Raw genomic sequence first — 20,967 nt, forward strand, 5'->3', positions numbered from 1 at the left:
CAACCAAAATAAAACTATTCTAAGTTGATTGTCTAAGTTATAGTAATAGAAAACTAACAGAAAATATTCCATCAACAGTTCTAAAACTAAACTGATGTGTGCCTACAGATTAAAACAAAGTAGAAAATGACCTGAGCCTAAGCCTTTGAGGTCTGAAGCAGGCTGCTGTCTTTACAAGGTCCACATGTCTCATTAGAAGGGGTATAACCTTTATGACTATATTATTAAAAAGAAGGATAGGCTGATTTTTTTTTTTAAATCTTGGAAACACTTAACCCCCTCAATTTACGGTGAGTGAACTGAAATCCAGAGGAGTGAAGTGACTTCAAGCTTACTATAGTTAAAAAAATCTAATTTGAAAAGAGATATAAATTACCTTTAGTCTAACTGAAGCTTAAAAACCTCATGATTTTTTGCTAAATACTACTAAGAACAATTCTTTGGAGCTAATTTCTGATATTACAAATAGGAAAAAAAAAAAAAAAAAGAAAAGGGTTGCTCCTACCTATTTCGTGCCTCAGCATTCCCTCCAGCCAATGCTCACGTGCAGTAGAAACGTTGATGGTCAGTGTTGGACATCCATTTACTACTGTCATTGAAGCACGGGAAAGTAGGTCCTCAGTGAGATGAACTACAATCTAAGGAGCAAGGGGTAGGTGACAATATATATATATAAATATACATACACACACAAATATACACACACACACACACATAAACAAAATATAAAGGGGCAAGGGGAAAAAAACTTTTACAGAAAACAACAGAGAACTTAAAATTTTACCTGTGGGGTCTCTCAAATAGCCCCTGGCTAAAATGATGCAAAAGGACCAACAGATTTCTGCTTGTTGCCAGTGCCAAGGCTCTGAGATTGGCCACTAAGATCAGACTACTAACAAGAGAGGCTCTCGGGAAAAACTCCTCATTTAACAAGTTTTTCACATAATCCGACAAGCTATATAGAAATGTCAGTAATAAAAGAAGAAAAACAGGAAGAAATGGAATACATCAAGACAATTCGAGACAAGAGGAACTTAAAATATTTATTAGTGAGAAATCTCGGTGACTAATAGGATGAGTAAAATAGTGTTGGCAAACAAAACCTGCAGAAAATAATTATGTGGCATTGTCTGAGTCTTAGAATGCCACAGTCAACTCCTGTGTTCACTCATGATCCATACCTCTCCCAGGCAGCCTTCCTTCATCATGTACTTCCTAACATGATTCCAGATTCGAGGTTTAGATAATAAACTACCACCAGTGGCTTGTTCAAATTTTTCATAACTTCCATATTTCTGTAAAGTTAGTTCCATAATATTGATGGACTGTAAAAGAAAAAGATAATGAAAGTATATAGCGCCTGATATTACTTTGAGATGAATAATAAGATAGTTATGATCTTTTTTATCATGACCTATTCTGGCTTATTGACTATGAAATTAACCTGCAAATGAAGTAACACATTTTTCTAAGCTAAACTAATTTCTACTCAATTTCCACTAACTTGCCTGTACACTTAGAAATACTCTCTTTCCCTGTATTCTTTTCTCCTTAACAAATCAGTTCAAGTGCTATATATAGTGCTGACATCTGCTAGGCTGAGAAATTGGGCAGAGAAGTTCTTGGCTTCTCTAAAATCATTTGGAGGTTTGGCAGAAGAGCTTAGAGTAGAAGGTATGACTCTACAGTAGTCACTACATACAATTACCAATTGGAGTAAAAAAAAAAAAACTTCAAAATTTTAAGAATGTACTACAGAACTGGCGGGCACAGTGGAACACGCCTGTAATCCCAGTACTCAGGAGGCTGAGGCAGGAGGATTCCCAACTTCAAAGCCAAACTGGGCAACTTAGTGAGACACTGTCTTAAAATAAAAAGGGCTGGGAATGTAGCTCAGTGGTGGAGCACCCCTAGTCTCTGTCTCTCTCTCTATATCTCTCTCTCTCTCTCATACACACACACACACAGAATCAACTAGTTTTCTGTGACAAGCTATAAGATGTTATTTTCCTGGGCTACTCTGGCAGAAAACATAGTCTAAACCTTAGTAAGATCTTTTAGCTTTCATTCAGGGTATGGTACTACTACTGTTTATTCTTTATAATTTTTCACAATAAAGCAATAGGAAAGTTAAAATATTTTTCCCAAATACACATATGCAAAATGGAGGCTAAAAAAAATCTAGTAACAAATTACAAGTCTTCAGTATCTGTGGGAAAGTCATAAGAAAGCAAAACATAAAGAAGAAAATTGTACTTCAGAAGCCTTTTAGGAAAGAAACTGGAAAATTCAAACATTATCTCATGTGAACTGTGAAAGAACTAGAAAATTCATGTATATGTTTATATAAATTTCTGGACTATATCAGACTAGTAACAAGATTAAAGGTATGAACTCTTGAATTGGACAAGCCGAGCTGACATCCTGGCGTGTTTACCTTCTAGCTGTTACATGAGCAAACCACTGAACCTGTGTTTCAGTCTCCTCCTTTGTAAAGGAGGATTAACAATAATAACGTCTACTTCACAGCTTTATTGAGAAAATTTAGTCAACTTCTGTTAAGCAGCATCTGGGCCACAAAAACCAGTCAATACATATTAACCATTCTATCATCATTAGTATGTTACCATTCTTTACAAATACCACCACTATAAATAACATGCCTGACAGAAAAAATAAGAGAAAATTTCATATACTGCAAGTCATAATTCAACACACATATCCCCACTGTATCAGACAATTATCAGAACAAGAAATGGCTTCAAGAGGTTCTGCCTGGCTTCTGTTTCCAAAACTATTAATGAAAGCCTTGTTATTCAAACAAAGTGTGGTCCAAAAGCCAGTAGCACTGGCATGGTTGGGAGCTGATCCTAAAGGTAGAATTTTGACTCCTACCACCCTCGTGCCCAATAAATCAAAATCTGCATCCTAATAAGATCCTCAGGTAATTCAAATATAGTAAAATGTGAGAAAGTCTTAGAGAATGGCAAATACAGCAGAAGTGCTCTGGAGGCCGAGTTATTTATATGACATCTAGGATAATTAAAAGTGCAAATTAGCAATACTTAAAAACCCATTAGCAAAGATACAGTGTGTACTCTAGTCTAATGGTCACCAGTCACATACTTATCAAACAGTGAAAAATTGTGGAATATTTGGTTTTAAGAACTGCAAAAGAAAGTAGAGTGATACCTTCTACATTGGACTGATAAGACTTAAAAAAGGTTAATTTTTTCACTATAATTTCTGCTTCAAGGTTTTTTAAGCATGAATTTAATTTCAGAGAAAATTGGTTTTTCTAGGCATATGCTTATTCAATAGGAAAATGTGGCTATCTAGTTACTGTTTATAGTAGCAAGATAAAATAGTCTAGAGAAGTAAGAAATATACAGGTGTTCCTTGTTATCACAGATCAAAGAATAAATAAAATGGTGGGATTTTTTGCAATGAGAGAATGTAACTTTTTTATCAGAGTGATTAACATACAGTAGCACATCACCTCCTTTGTTTCATCTGGATTTACTTCCATGGCACTACTATGGTGGCAACACTATATGAGAACTACATCAATGTGTCTGAAAGCACATTTTAATATTCATCATTAAATATTAAGTATCATTTTACATTCATTTTTCTTCTTTGAAGTGCATACACTGTTACCATCCATTGATTCTTCTCTTCCTTTGTTTTTCAACTGGTCCAACCAGTGATCTGTCTGATCATAGAGATCTGCAGCATCCTTTACTGATCTCAAGAAATAACTTCCCAATTTATCTGCATTGATACCCCACAACATGGAGACAAGAGACAATGATTGGATGGGTAAGACTAAGCCAAATTTTAAGAGAAAAAGCATGTTGAGTGGTAATGAATCAGTCACTTCAACAGTGAATAATTTTGTGTTATGACTTCTTCCTCTTACAACTTCTTTCTTTCATTTTGTTTTTGGTGGTAGGAACTGAACCTAAGGCCTTGTGCATGTTAAACATGCACTCTTTTATTTACCTATACCTCTGGCCTCATGCAGCTTCTTGACTGAAGGCCATAAAAATTTTGAGTATGATCCCAATTTTTAAAAAAGGAAAAGAGTAATTTAAAAAGGCATATGGAAGGGCCAGTGTGGTGGCACACATCTGTAATCACATTTATTAAGGAGGCTGAGACAGGAGGATCACAATTTTAAGGTCACTCTGAGCAACTTATTCAGACCCTGTCTCAAAAAATAAAAAGGGCTGGGGATGTAGCTCGGTGTTTCAGTGTCCTGAGTTTGAACCCCAGTACTATGAAAAAGAAAAACAAAAACAAAAACCAAATAAAAGTTCATGGAAGCCCGGAAGGATCTACTCAAAGGCTGATGTTCATAAATGGGAAACAGTTGCATGGATGCTTATTATTTGTATTTTTCAGATGTTTTAAAATGCTTTAAATTTTGAACATGCATATGTTAGTGCTATGATCAGGAGAAAAAAAACCTATTCTTTAACAAAAGGAGGAAGGAAGTTCATAGACTCAACCACTTGGGAGAATCAGGTTTTCCACACCTCAATGTGAATAACATGTTTAGGAGTGATGAATTTCATGTCAAACCTCTAATTTTATTATCACCTATGTTAAACAGAATACTACATTTCCTAATATAGGATATAGCTCCAGAGAAAATGAATTGGAGAAAAAAGATGGATGAAGAGGGAAAAAGAGTGATGCATTGCACTCTGAAAGGTATGGTTCCCTTACTTGAAGACTTATGGTCAAAGGTAGTTTTGTTTTGTTTTATTTTTGGTATTGGGGATTGAACCCTGGGACACATTACTATTATATGATGATCAAATATGAGCAGTTTTGTATGGTTCAACCTAATGTATTCTGTAGAAAACAATAAAATTTCAGAAATTACAAGCTTCATTTAACAAATTAATGAAACAATGATAACCTTCAAGAATCCTCGGCAGGGGTGGGTATTGAGAAAAAGAGGGAAGTTGAGATATATTAAACATAGATAGCTAATATTAAATACATTAATTACGAATGAAGAAAAACCTAAAATAAATGGAACAATATTCGAAGTTAAAGAAAACTTTTCTTATTTATGAAGACTGGAGTAAACTGATCAAATGGCCACTAGAGACAGAGATCAGGGAAGGGAAGGGACTGCAAGGTATACCTACAATGAGTAAATTTCACTATCTGTACATAAATAAAAATTATTTTCTCAAAAAAAGTTTCCATTATCTTCTAAGTTAATGAAAATAAAACACTCTGGGACACATCAGGATGTCCATAAGCTGTTGTGAAAAAGATATAATCTCTACTGCACAGCTCGCTAAGTAGGGCCTCCTTCTAACAGGCTCCATGCAGGAAGACCCCCAGAGTGATCGACTACCACAAAAAATATTTCTCTGATATTAATAAAAAAAAAACCCAGTGGGGAACAACAAGTCAATAACTATAAATCCTTTATTTTTCTTTTTCTTTTAAGTGGTACTGGGGACTGATTCAGGGTCACTCTACCACTGAGCTACATTCCAAACCCCTTTTTGTTTTTGATTTTGAGACAGGGTCTCACCAAGTTACTCTGGTTGCCTTGGCACTTGTGATCCTCTTGGCCTCAGTCTCTAAAATAGCTGGGATTATAAGCATGCAGCACTGTGCCTGGAACTGTACAACCTTTAAGAAATATATAGTCATTTAAAAATGAGGTTGACATAAAAGAAATGTTGACAATGTTTAAGGATATGAGAAAATGCTTATCATAAGTAAGCAGAAGGGTTGGGATCGTGGCTCAGTTGTAGAGCACTTGCCTTCCACGTGTGGAACTCTGGGTTCAATCCTCAGCACCACATGAAATGAGTAAACAAAATAAAGGTATTGTGTCCATCTACAACTAAAACATTTAAAAAATAAGTAAGCAGAAACACACTAACCTTAATTATGAATAAGAGGCCTGGGAGAAGCAAAAATACACTAAAATGTTAGTAGTGGTTATCTGTGAATGGCAGAATTATGGAATTTTAATTCTTTTTCCCATATTTTCTAAGTTTGTCTGTTTATTTTTGCCATGCTGGGTGCTGAAGTCAGGGACTTACATGTGCTAGGCAAGCACTCTACCACTGAGCTGCAAAACTCAGTTCAATTTTTCTAAGTTTTTATGCTGAATATATATTATTTTTATATTTAAATCCTTCCTACTTTGGAATCGTTGGGCCTTCCCACTCACCATCTGATTACCTTGTCCCACTTGTCTAGTAGTCATTGATATCCCTTCTCTGGGATATTTGCATTAAAAAAGGGAGCACATGAAAAAAAACTAAGTTTAAAAACGCAAATGAATGTTTTCTATAAGAAGAATTTTAGGCAGGGCAGATTGCTGGTAGAAAAAGGGCTTACGTGCCTCACATTCTTGAGGTCAACTCACGGAGGAAGCAGCCATTTTCCTCATCCATGTCAAAATTCAACCCAGATTTATCCACAGATATCAAATATATTGTTTCCTTCCAATTCTACAAATAACAAATATTAAAGTAAACAATGCAACAAAACATTTTGCTTTTTGTTTTTCATTTTGTTTTGTTTTTCCATTCTTTTTAAAAATCAGTTTTAAAACTCCTGGAACTAGAACATCTTAGTATACACACACCTATCCCCATTGTCCAGGTCCAGTCCCCTAGTCTGCAGGAATCTGACTTTGGATCTTCCCTTTGTGTTCATCAGAGCAATAGGACAACTCCTCCATTACCATGTTAGAAAAGTGTGTAAGAGTAGCTACTCTTGAAAATTAAAAGATGCATCATCAGGTAAGATATTTCTTGCTAAAAACTGAGTTGAAACAGACCACCGAACATACTTTTTGCCTTTTTAAAAATAATGAGCAGATGCTTTCTCTCTCCTACTCACTTGCTTTCTCTCTCCTCCTAGCACGCACCCTTTCTCTTTTCCTCTCTTACCCTGCAGGGAGACATTCTGTTTGCTCAATAAACTCCCTTATGTGAAAAATAATAATAATAATGAGCAAAATACTCCCCATAATTTTTGCTAAATTATTAATAATCTCAGAAAAAATCCTTTCTGAATCCTTCTCTCTTTTAGAATAAGAGGATAACATTTTAAATAAAGCTTTGAATATCTCATAGGCATCAAAATAAATCAATTTTCAGACAGCTGAAACCTAGACCAAAGAGGAAATAAATATAAAATGAGCAATGTTCCTTGTGAAGGAAATGTTTTCTCTCCTCATCTGGATGTTATTTATAACACCACACAAAACAAATCATCAACATTATTCATAAGGTTAAAGTCATGTCATGTCATAGTTTTGAAGTACTTTCATCAGTTCTAGTAAAACTGTATCTTGGAGCCAGACATGGTGGCACACACCCTAATGTCAGCTACTCAGGAGGCTGAGGCAGAAGGGCTGCCATGTTCAAAGCAGCCTGGGCAAACTGGGGAAACTGTCTCAAAATAAAATAAAAAGGGTCAGGGATGTAGCTCAGTGGTGGAGTGCTTGCCTAGCATGTGCAAGGCCTTGTACATCAATCTCCAGTACCTCAAAAAAGGAAAAAAACAAAAAACCTTGGGCCCTTACCTCAAACACAAAAATTAAGTCAAATGGATCAAAGATCTAAATGGAAGAGCCAAAGCTATAAAATCCTTAGAGAAGGCACTTACATAATTCTCATTACCCTGGATTAGGCAATGGGCTCTTAGATATAATACCAAAAGCACACAAGTTTTACTTTATTAGAATCAAAACCTTTTGTACTTCAAAAGACAGCATCAACAAATAAAAGGACAGCTTATGAAATGGGAGAATATGTTTGCAAATTTCATATCTAACAAGGGAATTAGATCAAGAATATATTAAGAATTCTCAGCCAGTTGTGGTGGTGCACACCTGCAATCCTAGTGACTCGGGAGGCTGAGGAAGGAGGATTGAAAGTTCAAAGTCTCAGCAACTTAGTGAGATCCTGTCTCAAAATAAAAAATAAAAAGGCTGGGGATGTGGCTCAGTGGTTAAGTGCCCCTGGGTTCAATCCCCAATATCAAAAAAATAAATAAACAAATAAAAAAGAATTTCTGCAACTCATTAACAAAAAATTTTAAAAAATGTGAAGTTTCCAAAGACAGTTCTCCAAAGATGATATATAAATGGCCAATAAGCATGTGAAAAAATGTTCAACATCATTAGCTACCAGGGAAATACAAATCAAAATCCAATGAGACACCACTTCACAGATGACTATAGGAAAAAAACAAAACAAAACAAGAGTTAATAAGGATATGGAGAAACCAGAACCTTTATACACTATTGGTGGGAAAGTAAAACGGTGCAGTTACCCTGGAAAACAGTCCACTAGTTACTTAAAAGGTTAAAACATGAAGTTATCATAAGTATCAGCAAATCCACTAGTAGTAGGTATGCATCCAAGATAACTAAAAACAGATGCCCACAAAAAAATTTATACCCAAATGCTTACAGCAGCATTATTCATGATAACCAAAAAATGGAAACAATCCAAACGTCTATCAAGTGATGAATGCACAGAATGTATTAAACCCATATATGAAATATTATTCAGTAAAAAATACACATACAACATGGATGAATCTTTGAAAACAGGACGAATGAAAGAAGCCAATCATAAAGGACCCCCAAAAATACACATTAAATGATTCTGTTTAAGTAAAATGTCCAGAATAGGCAAATCCATGAAGACAGAAAGCAGACTGTACTTGCTGAGGGGCTGGGAGGTTGGTAAGGAATGCAGAGTGGTAGTTCCTGGGTACAGACCATTTTTGGGTCATGAAATACTGAAATTAGTGGTGATGTAGCATAAGTAGATATACTAAAAACCACTAAACCATATACTTTTAATGGGTGAACTGTATAGCATGTGAATATTTTAATGAAGTTATCATTAAAAAGGAAGAGTAATCAAATAACATAATAAAACATTTAAATTCTTAATTCATAAAATGAAAAATTTCTATAAAACTTTCAGCATTGTCTTGGATGACATAACAAATTTTCTGAAAAATCTCAATATTCTGCTAAATGAACTTTTGGTTTACTTGCTTATTTTATTTACTATTTAGCAATTTGGAAATCTGACCATCAGTCATGAGCCACTTCAATAGTCATGTGCTAAAAAACTTCTCACTTTTCAACTGTGGTTTTCACTTAGTGAAAAACTATATACAATGGGGACACTGATAATATGAGGTAGGGTGACACTGTGGAAAGACTAGACATCAGATCTGGTTTTACATTACGGCCCCACTGTTTACAGACTGTGTGATTGCAGGAATGCTGTTTTATCTTTCTCAGGGTTAGCAAAATGGAGATGAAAATCCTAGCTCTACTTAACTCCCAGGGTTGTGTGAGGGGCTGGATGTGTTAGCTAATCTATTTCTCATATGACTGTACAGTACTTAAGTTTTGGCAGAAGACTGCTGGGTAGTAATTTTAGAATTTAACGTAACTGGTTTGCTTTCTAACTTTTTATTCAAAATTTTTTCCTTCCTTGTTATAATTAATTTCAGGCTGGGGCTGTAGAGTAGTGGCAGAGTGCTTGCCTAGCATGTGTGAGGCACTGGGTTCAATCTCAGCACCACAAAAAAATAAATAAATAAAATAAAGGCATTCTGCCATCTACAACTACCAAAACATTTTTTTAATCTTAATACCCCCTTCATTCCTCTCCTTTTCAGAAAATTCTAAAATCTAGAACACCCCAACCCTCCATCAAATACTGAATAACCTCTAGGAGATTAGGTAGTCCTTTTCTTTTTTTAGTTGCAGATGAACACATTTATTTAATTTTATGTGGTGCTGAGGATTCAACCCAGCGCCTCACACATGCTAGGCAAGTGCTCTACCACTGAGCCACAACCCCAGCTCGGATAGTCCTTTTCTTTAGGCCGGTTTTTGCAAACTGTTTCTTGAGGGAAAGTGGGCTACATGATCATTTTTTAAAGGTTCCCTACTCAAATGAGCATGGAAAATATTGTTTAAATAGAGTTAAACAAATGTCTCTCCCAAGTGTTTACTATGAATCTGAGAGATGAATACAGGATCTTATGTTGTCCAACTTATATGGCCCCCTTATTAGTGTTCCTCAGAACAGTTTGAAAATAGTTACTTCAGATGCACATGGGACACACAGACACACACACACACACACACACATTCTGGTACTGATATTCTCAGAATGAAAGGCAAAATTCAAAATACTAAATGAGTTTTCAATGGTGGCTATTGTTTCTAGATAGCAAATTAGGTATATAAGGTGATTACTCAATCAGATCATTAATCCTCCATTTGTACTGCAGTTATAAACCAATAGGACACTGCACAAAAGGTTACACTCTCAAATGTATTTATTTGTAAGCAGTTAACTATTATACAATGCTATTGGGTTATAAGATTTTTGGAGATGCAACAAAACAACACCTTTACATTCCAAAGTTTTAAAACCTCTATGCTGGCCAAGAAAAAAATATGTGTAGATTGAATTTGACCCTTGGGTCACAAATTTGGAAAGCTGACCATCAGTCACAGATTGATTATTTATAAAGTACTTCACTAAATTTCCAGCATAGCAGCAAAAAAGGCCATCCATTTATTCAGTCACTCCTTCATTCATCTTTATGGTCAACTTCTATGTGCCAATCACTGATATATATATTTTAGATCATGAGTTCCTGTCCTATCATTGGACTGGCAGAGATGAAATATAACAGTTTTATTCTGATGGAGTTGAATTGGGAGATGGTAGAAAAAGAGTAAACAGAAGTAAGAGATTAGAGGAAACAAAAAGCATTTTAGGCAAAAGAAATATAATACTGCCAGAGTATACAGAAACCAAAGAAAGTGAAATACCTTAGGAAACTCAGTGCCAGAATCTGCTTTCAATTCTGGAATAGTAGAAATAAGTAAAATATACTGCTAGCAAGAAGGTCAATTTACTGGTGAAGACAACAAACTTAAAAATGGTAAGTGGGGATGGACACAATGACAGATTATTTATATGATCTATAGGATCATTATGAAGTTGACTTTGGTATAAGGTCTTGAAGCCAGTGCAAAAGATTTTTGAACTTTAACCTAAATTATGAGGAGCCCTGAAGTTTTTCAGGAAAAGAAGTTATACAACCAAAACTTGCACTTTAGAAAGACACTGAGAGCAGTGTCAAAAGCAGGGAGAGACTGAAGGCAGCAACATACTTTGCCAATAATCCATTTTGTATAGCATGAACTGCAGATGATGAGTATGACAAAAAGAAACAAATCAAAGTATTTCAACAAATTATATTCTACATATGTAGAACCCAGAAGTAAACAGATAATAGACATTGAGCCTTCCTTCAATAAATGAGAAAGCCAGGCAAAGAAAGAAAATGTCACTTGCAGCTTACTCCTTCCCTTGGAATCTTGGGTCTCCCATTCCGCATTCTGTGTTGTCAGGGTACTAGGTAGTCTAGATGTATACAAAGGTGAGGGGGGAAAATGAGAGTGTAACTGCTTCTGAGATTATTTATAAATGGCTTAGTATTGCAGATTATTTTTTATCACTTACAATAAAAAGCACATATTCAAGCTGTTTTGTAGGAAAAACTGTTAAGAGCCTAAGAATGTACATGTTAGCTGAGTTTCTAAAGGCAAATCACCAAAGCCTTTCAATAAGGTCCTACTTTCTTCTAGGGACATACAATCTGATTGGGGTGTTTCCATCTCTGATCTTTCTAGCTACTAGGTTAAGAAATGATCCCACTTTTCCAATCTACTATACAAAGTGACTACAGAACAAACTAAACCCAAAATAACCTTTAAAAAAAGTTTTATAATTTCAGAGTATCTGTGAAAGATTTGCTAACAGAAAATCATGTCATCTACGGAGAGGTACAAAGTAAAGAATCCTTGCTTTTTCTTCCTCTTCACTGTTTTGACAATTTGAAGTCTATGAAGGTAAATACTATTTCAAACAGGGCTGGGTGTGTAACTCAGTGGTACAGCACATGCTTAAAATACTATTTTAATTCTGCTATAATGATAACTCAGCTTTAAAGAAATATTAGGTCAGCCAGGCATGGTAGCAGGACTGTTATCTAAGCAACTTGGGGAGGCTAAGGCAGGAGAATCACAAGTTCAAGGCCAGCCTCAGCAATTTAGCTAGGCCCTAAGCAAATTAGTGGGACCCTGTCTCAAAACAAAAGATAAAAAGGACTGTGGATGTAGCTCAGTGGTAAAGCTCCTCTGTGTTAAATCACAGGCATTTTATTTCCAAATAAAAAGTTTTCTATCAAAAAAGGAAAATGGCTGTGTGTGGTGGCACATATCTGTAATCCCAGTGACTTGGAAGACTGACACAGGAGCATCACAAATTCAAAATCACTCTCAGCAATTTAGAGAGGCCCTAAGCAACTTAGCAAACCCTGTATCAAAATAAAAAGGGTTGGGTTTGTGGCTCAGAGGTAAAGTACCCCTGGTTTAATCCCAGATACCAAAACAAAAAACAAAAACACTTGTCTTGCTTTAGAGCATGATATGATATGTGATTTTATGTATATATTTATTATGTGTGTTTTAATACAACAATGAATTACTTATTCTATTTATACTAGAAACTCTAAAAGAAAGAGACTGTTCTCAGAACAGTCTTTATGTTAGGGTAGGCCTGAGTGCCTTCTCTGGGGCCTACTGTCCAGACCAGGAAAAGCTGAGTCCTGGAACAACTCGACAATGCTGAGAAGACCAACTGGGGATAGCCAAAAACTGAGCACTACCCTTGGTTCCACTCTGGTAGGCTTACTGTTCTGCCTGTCTGTGCACTGAAGAAGATAACAGTCATTCTATCTGTTGGGGGCTGACAAGGACATTTCTACATCTTGGAGACTAACCCTGAAGCTGCTGCTTTAGCTTCACAGCTGGGGAGGGGAAGGATGTATGATATGTGTCAAAATTAAATCATATCCTGAATAGCAATTTAAGCATGCTTTTCCAGGGGCCTTGTTCTATAAATTTATTTTATTGAAGTGGTTTCAACAATAGATCTGGCATTTGTTAAGAGCATTTCCTCAAAAGGGGCATTTGAGGTACAAGCCAGGTAGGACGGCTGGTGCTACTTTGAAGCAATTCAGGGACAGGTTTAATCTCCTGCAACTAAAATCAGGTTAAAATAGATTATAAAGTCACAGGTCAAGCAGTGTCAATTCTTAATTTGTGAGGCTGCTGATGTTTTCAAATTGTCTAGAAGGGATATGAAAAAGCATTCATTTTGATCTAATGGTGGTAAATCTCTTTCCCAATTGGCAGGGCTGGGGTCTACCAGATTCCAAATCAAAGACAATTGGTAAATAAATCTCAGCCCATTTCTTCAGCACTCAAGGGGAAGAAAGTAAATAGCATTTTTGTAATTAAAAATTTTAAATTCATTAAAGCCCTGTTCAATCAATTACAATTTACATACACATAAAAAAATAAATGACTGCCAAAATAGGAATAAAAATAGCAAAGCTTTACTATGCTAAATGCTATATATGCCTAAGCCTTATCTCATTTAACCATCATAATGACCTCTTTACACTTTGTCTTTATTTCATCTTATTCATTAGAGAAGTAGTAGAACCTAAATGTATAATTGCTCTATTAATACTGCCCTCTCCCATCCCAAAACAGTACATATGAAAAAAAAAAAATAATGAATGCCAATGGAAAAGTACATAAGCAGAAAAAATTTCTTCTAACAAAGGAAAAGAGATAGCCTGCTTAAAATTACTTTAATACTAAAGTAAGGTTTAGATGATGGCTTCAAGAACTCAGGATATGATTCAGTAGTGTAGTGCTTGCCTGGCTCTGGGTTCGAACCCCAGAACCCTCTAAAAAAGCAAAACCCAAAAGATAATGGCTTCAAAAGACTGGCCAGATTTCATATTGTTTACAATAAAAAGGAAAAAAATAACTACTGACCAGAAGACAAAAGACTACACTGTTTTCAGCAAAAATACTAAAAAATAGGGCAGGCACCACATGGAAATGGAATGGTGCAGTTTTACCTATTCTAGAAACAGATCCTTCAATCACTGACAAAGCCAAGTTGAAGCTAATGTATTATAAAAACCTGTTCAGGGCTGGGGAGATAGCTCAGTTGGTAGAGTGCTTGCCTTGCAAGCACAAGGCCCTGAGTTCGATCCCCAGTACCGCCAAAAAAAAAAAAAAAAAAACCTGTTCAAAGTAAATTTAAGCAAATGTAGTCTGCCTTTATGATTTCAAAACTATGCCCCTTGGGGGATGGGAGGGGGGCAAGAATGGAGGAAGGAGGGACTGTATAGAGGGAAAAGAGGGGTGGGAGGGGTGGGGGGGGGAGGAAAAAATAACAGATTGAATCAAACACCATTACCCTATGTAAATGTATGATTACACAAATGGTATGCCTTTACTCCATGTACATACAGAAACAACATGTATCCCATTTGTTTACAATAAAAATAAATTTTAAAAAAAACAAACTATGCCCTTTAGGTAAACATCAGCTAATTTCTCCTCAAATACTTCAGTGAAATTTTGAAATTTATTACAGTTCTGTAAAACACACTATGTGCCAAGGTCTAAAGTAAGCAATTTAGAAAGTATTATTCTTATTCATGTTATGATCTACCAATTTTGGAGTTAATTTTTAAAATCCTATTATTTTCTTCTTTAAATGAATACTTAAATATTAGGTGATGATTAATAATTTTAGTGAAGCATTAATAGGTTCATGGGGAAGAATCAAGTTAGGGTCTCCAAGATACCTATAGGAACCTAACTCAGTGAATGAACCAACTTAGCAGAACCAGAGATTGCATGACATTAAAAAAGACATTAAGACATTAAAAAATCAACTAGAAAACAAAAATAAGGTGTGGGCTACCCAACACTTGTCTGTGGCCTGGATAATGGGTCACAAATTTGAAACTCCTTAAAGGAAAGCGTGGAACCAGAATCTGAAGCTTTTTTCCAAACAGTTGATTCCTGTTACAAAGAGTCTATATAATAGATTCTTTATACATTAAAATTAGTACAAATTTGCTCACATATTGGCAATACCACTTACCTGGAGATTTCTTGTCACATATCTGAATGTCCTAGGAGGAAGTTAATTTTATATATATGAATAATTGTAATATTTTTAAATAGCTTGTTTTACTTATAAAATGGTGCATAAGTGTCTTAGCTACATAAAAATGAAACACTACTACTGAAGTGGCATTTTACCTGCTTAAGAAATCGATTAGATGCGTTGCTGTGCTTGGCTAACACACTTGGCAGAACAGGATTAGCATACTCAAACTGAGGATTGTAGGTATAGTCAGACTTGAAGAATCTCAGTTTCTCTTTCTCTAAGTTGGTAGGCTTTATAGCAGTCAATATGCAAAATTTCTTTCCAGAAAAGTCATCTGCTTTTTCAAAGCTTCTGGAGAACTGAGGCTGCTGCTTTGGCTTTGGAAGAGTGGAAAAATGGCGTCGCTTGACCTTGCTTTTTGGTTTAGGTGGCAGTACTATGCTGTTCCCTGTAACAGAGATATCATGTGTAAACCTTACAGGACTTGACACTGACCTAGTGACAAAAACAGCAGGCTGCTTGTCCAGGCAGTACCAAGTACCACTGCTTGCCACAGGCACCGGGGTTTTCGTCCTGCAAGGCTCTTTACTATGAGGGGAGCTAGATTTGCTGGGTTTTCTACATCTTTTGGAGTAGGTGGAAGAAGACTGTTTCTGTGAATGATGCTTTCTCTCCTCCTTGCTTTGTAGTAGGACATTGTAACTACTTGTTCCAGTTGTGAAAATGTCCTTTAGAATTCCAGAAGGTAAATGTGAAAGGCTTCTTTTGCTGTCAATGATCAATGGATCTTCCGCATTTAGAATAGACTTCTTAGCAAGTTCTTGCTCAGGCCAGTGAAGTTTTTCTGTGTTAATAAACAAAACCAAAAAAGAAATAACAAAGATACTAGGTGAAGCAAATTGCTTACTATACAAAAAAGTCTTCTGAAAGTTCTATAAACTTTGTTTTGCAACAATCTTTAGAAAATGTATTTTAAATAATAAAAGGATATATTACAAACTTTGGTTATGAAAGACAGTTTCACCAAAAAAAAAAAAAAAAAAAAGAGAGAGACACTGTCACTTCTCTTTCCTTTAGTGAATGTATAATGTAAAAAGGATTAGATTAGGTTCCAGGTAGGACTTTATTTTAGTCAGCTTTTTCACTGCTATGAGTAAAAGACCTGACAAGAGCAATTTTAAGGAGAAAAGTTTATTTGGGGGGTCATGGTTTCAGAGGTCTCAGTCCACAGACAGTCAGCTCCATTCCTCCAGCAGAGGCTGAACATCATGGTACAAGAGTGTGGCAGAACCAGAGGTGTTCTCTGTGATTGATTTGACCTGACTATATTCCTCAAAATAATGTTAAATTAGGCATGATTGGGTGGTCATAGACCTAATGGCAAAGGGATGAAGACTGCATGTGACAATAAAAAAAGACTGTCTTGGACTCTAAAAATAATAACTTTTAACAGATAGTATTTTTATTCTGAAAAAAAAAAAAAAGAGTGTGGCAAAGAGAAGCAGCTCATATGGTGATCAGGAAGCAAGAGAAAGACTCCACTTGCCAGATACAATATATATATCCCACAGGCATGCCCCAATGTCCACCTCCTCCAGCCACAACCTATTTGCCTTCAGTTACCACTCGGTTAATCCCTATCAGGGAATCAATTCACTGATTGGGTTAATGTTCTCATAACCCAATCATTTCAAATCTGAACATTCCTACATTGTCTCACACATGAGTTTTTTGGGGGTACCTCACATCTAAACCATAATAGATGTGAAGAATTTTTAGACTCACTTCTAAACTCTTAAATCCAGCTCATCTGAATAAGACTCCCTGTTAATAAATGTTTACTAAGTAAATGAATGTGACTCTAAACATGTCACTCTCCAACTATTCTGGTATACAGGTATTTATTGTTCTGGAATCATTCTATATTTCCATGAGAGGAACACTGCAAAAGTGGTAATGTAGCAGGAAAGACCCTGCCCACTGGTTCTCTACTCAGGTCAGTTGGTCTGTTAGGGGACAAGTGGCAATGCCTAGAGACATGATGGTTGTCGCACTGGGCAGGGGCTACTGGCATCTTATGGGTAGAGGCTAGGGATGATACTAAATACCCTTCACAGTAGAGATTCCTACACAAATTAATATTAAAAATCCCCAAATGTTAATTGTGCCAAGGTAAAGAAAGTCTGTTCTAAATGTTAGTTTTTAAAGCCCAGAAGTCATAGAGTTTTAGGTGAAGAAATAGTATCAGGTTACAAGTAGAGAGTAACAACTGAAATATGAAAAGTCACTGTACTACGTTTTCTAGGTCAGCATGTGGAATTTGAATTCTGGTAGCTAAAAAATAACAAAAGTATGAAGGGGCTAAGTGTCCTCTACACATGTACATACTAAACATATATAAGTTCAGAGGTAGCAGTTAGATTGCACAGGGTCATGTTAACAGTGGATTGTGCACAGAAGTCAATGAAAAAAATGTTAAAGATTAAATAAGTAAAAAAAAAACCAGGACAATTAAAAAATTCACCACAAGATGGTAGATCCCAGTTTATTAGTAGACTTAAGTGTTGCCAACTGATAGTCAAAACTGGCAAGGCAAATAAGCCAAGGAACACCAGGACACAGACTGTAGCCCAAATGCCCAAGAACAATGTCACTTTCCCTAAAAGGACACCACAAGTTTAGGAAACAAGAGATGATAACGAAAGGGATACTGAAATAGAAACCAAAAGGGAAAGATCAAGAGAACTGAGATAAGAATAAAGGTTATCAGAAGTCTAGAGAAGTAGGGTAAGAAGGAGGAGCAGCTAGAAAATGATCGGAGGTAATCAGGTTCTTTTCTCATCATCTCTATACTGAAAAGGGAGTTACACCAAATTAAAACCAATGAATAAAATTACTCTGAGGAAGTTCTATTTTGATGGTTCATTACATGTATATTGTGTAGATTTTTAAAAAAATGTGTATTTTTTTAGTTGCAGATGGACACAATAACTTTATTTTACTTTTATGTGGTGCTGAGGATTAAACCCAGGTACTCACTCATGCTAGGTGAGCACACTACTGAGCCACAACCCCAGACCCTATTGTGCTGATTTTTAAAAATTATTCACTGTAAAGATTGTTTCTTTGATTCTGAAGGCTTGGTAGCTTTATGACCAAAGAGCTGATCTCACTGAGTTCTTCTATTTTGTCACAAAGCATCAATGACCTCCAAACTCATAATACTGTCCCACTTCAAGTAACCTTCATTTTAAAAGAAAAATACTAAATTACCTGCCAAGACTCTGGAGGGAGGAAAAGAGGGTGGCATAGGGGGGCCTGACAGAACCACTCTCCCTAGGAGTTGTGGCATTTCAGTTCACTGCTAATGATCTACGGAGAGGCTTATCACCCATCCTTTCCAAGCTCCATCTGCTCCTGAGTAGTCTGAGTGCCACTGCGAATTTATTTAACAAATGCCAATCCTGCCAAATGCTGGCTATTCCATGAAGTTCATAAAAGTGGGCACATGGTCCTTCATGTAACTCATAGAAGACAGATATAAATTTTTCAGAGTCACACTAATTGTATTTTAGTTATATTATTACCTAAAATACTGTTTTTATAATTTTAAATACTATTGTCTATTTTGTGAAAAAATTACTTTTAAACATGCATAAGATAATAAAAGGCTTATTAATATTTCTGGTTGTCTATACAATTTATTAAATAACATCTTATTCCCTGACTCCTTTTTCCTGAGAAGACTTTTTAAAGCATATGCAGAATTTTTTGGAGGAAGTATAACTCATTTTACCCCCAAAAGTAATAAGGATAGTTAAAAATCATAATATGTCACTCTAAAGGTAGACATTATATACTTTAACACATAGAGCCATCATCAATCTGTTTCAAAAAATCTTGGAGTGAATCATTTGTTGATCAGAGAAAATAAATCATTTACCCCAACCTGGTTTACCACACTGAGGAAAAAAGGGCAAATAATATTACATTAAATTAATTACCTCAGTATTTTAAATTCAGAAGTAAGTGAATACTGAAATTACTAACACAATGAAAGCTTAATATGTATCTAGAACAAGAGAAAAGGATACCAGAATTCCTGGGTTCCATTCCCAGCTATTTCAAAGACCTGTTTGTAATATTAGCCTAATCATTACACCCATCAGTGCCTCCTGTTCTTCATCTAGAAGAATGAGGGAGAAGGAGAACACTGCTCATTAAACTTCGTGTTTTACTACTCCGAATAGCTGAGGTTTCACAGTAATTATGAACCTCCTGTCTAAAAGGTAGATCACAAAGCCTGCTGGAAAAACACTAGGCAACAAATTTTGGCCTGTTAAAAATAACAATTTCTTTCAACCAGGGCCTTACACATGCTAAGCAGGCACTTCACCACTGAGCTACACCTCGAGCCTAAAATGGCAATTTCATATGGTTCGCTAATACTTAATAAAACCTGAGAACCTGGAATAAATTTACAGCACAAAATAGTTCATTTGATCACACACAGAAGGGTAAAACAAAACTAAATAATCCCTGAATAAGATAAACACTAATATTATCAAGTATTTCATCATTTAAATAATCTATTAACTATTAATAGTAGATGCCAGTCAAGGTGGCGCACACCTGTAATCCCAGCAACTCAGGAGGCTAAAGCAGAAGGATCACAACTTCAAAGCCAGTCTCAGCAATTTAGTGAGGCCCTAAGCAATTTAGGAAGATCCTGTCTCAAAAAATAAAAAGGGCTGGGATGTGTGGGATGTGGCTCAATGGTTAACTGTCCCTGGGGTCAATCCCCAGCATTAAAAAAAAAAAAAAAAAAAAAAAGAACAGTAGAAAGAATAACTTGTGATACATGCATACAGCAGAATGTTACATAGCAATGAAATATAAGTGAAGTTGCAAGCAGCAAAGTGGATGAATTTCAGACAATGTTGGGTAAAGAAAGCCATGCCTATCTATACTGTATAATTTCATTTATATGTAGTTTAGAAATGGCAGAACTAATTTATAATATTAGAAGTCAGAATCATGGTTACCTTTTGAGGGTGGGTCAAAAACTGGAAGATGGTACAAAGGAGCCTACTGGGTGTTGAAAATGTTCTATATCTTGTTCGGGGCAATGGTTACGTAGGTACAAATTCATTAGATGGCACATTTAAAACTTGTGAACTTTAGTATATATAAATTACACCTTTTTTTTTGTGGTGCTTGGGATCAAACCCAGGTCTTGTGTATGCTAGGCAAGTTCTCTACTGAGCTACAACCCCAGTCCTATATGTTTTTAAAACATATTTTAAAAGTCAGCATCTTTAAAAACATTTATTGCCCAATTTGTCTAAATTTATAACAGATAATCTATTGACTATAACACCTCTATAATTAAATAGCACCCAGTATACCAGATACTAAGGAAAAGAGATAAAAAGACACTGCTAATATCATTCAGGAACTCAGAAACTTTACTGTATTTCAGATTCTTAAAAATTCCACAGGAGCACTTCAGTGTTACTCTATTAGTAAACACTCTTTTAATGTGACACTGTTGTTTTGGGGTCAGAAATTGTAGAGTGTTATGTATTTACAGTTAGAAATACACAGGGTGTTCTAGATATCCTTGATGATGAGGTCGGAGTTAAGAGCAAGCATTGCATGTCCTCTGAAATGACTGCTAGAAGCAAACTTTCCCATGACTTTCTACCTGGGATGAAGACAAAACTCCTAATCATGGTCTATGAGGCCACTCATAGTCATATCTCTCCACCTGTGCAGTCTCATCTCAGATATCATTCCTCCATAATCTCTGCATTCCAGCCCCCTCTCAAATTGTCAATCTCTCATCTCACCATCTTCTCTCCAGATA

General features: G+C 35.8%; 1 protein-coding gene across 6 annotated transcripts in view; it reads right to left on the reverse strand.

The window, feature by feature from the left end:
- The window catches only part of Matcap2 (microtubule associated tyrosine carboxypeptidase 2), a 59,591-nt gene that overhangs the window by 20,182 nt on the left and 18,442 nt on the right, over positions 1-20,967 (reverse strand). For 5 of the 6 annotated variants that reach the window (XM_047562784.1, XM_047562783.1, XM_047562785.1 and 2 more), the window contains 3 exons: positions 15,251-15,942; positions 1,182-1,325; positions 506-638 (listed from right to left, as the gene is read on the reverse strand). In XM_047562784.1, coding sequence (XP_047418740.1) covers positions 506-638; positions 1,182-1,325; positions 15,251-15,942 — 969 coding nt within the window. The remainder of the gene's footprint in view (positions 1-505; positions 639-1,181; positions 1,326-15,250; positions 15,943-20,967) is intronic. The other variant, XM_047562788.1, reaches the window with a different exon arrangement.

Source organism: Sciurus carolinensis, chromosome 8, assembly GCF_902686445.1.
Source record: "Sciurus carolinensis chromosome 8, mSciCar1.2, whole genome shotgun sequence".
NCBI classification, from domain to species: Eukaryota; Metazoa; Chordata; class Mammalia; order Rodentia; family Sciuridae; genus Sciurus; species Sciurus carolinensis.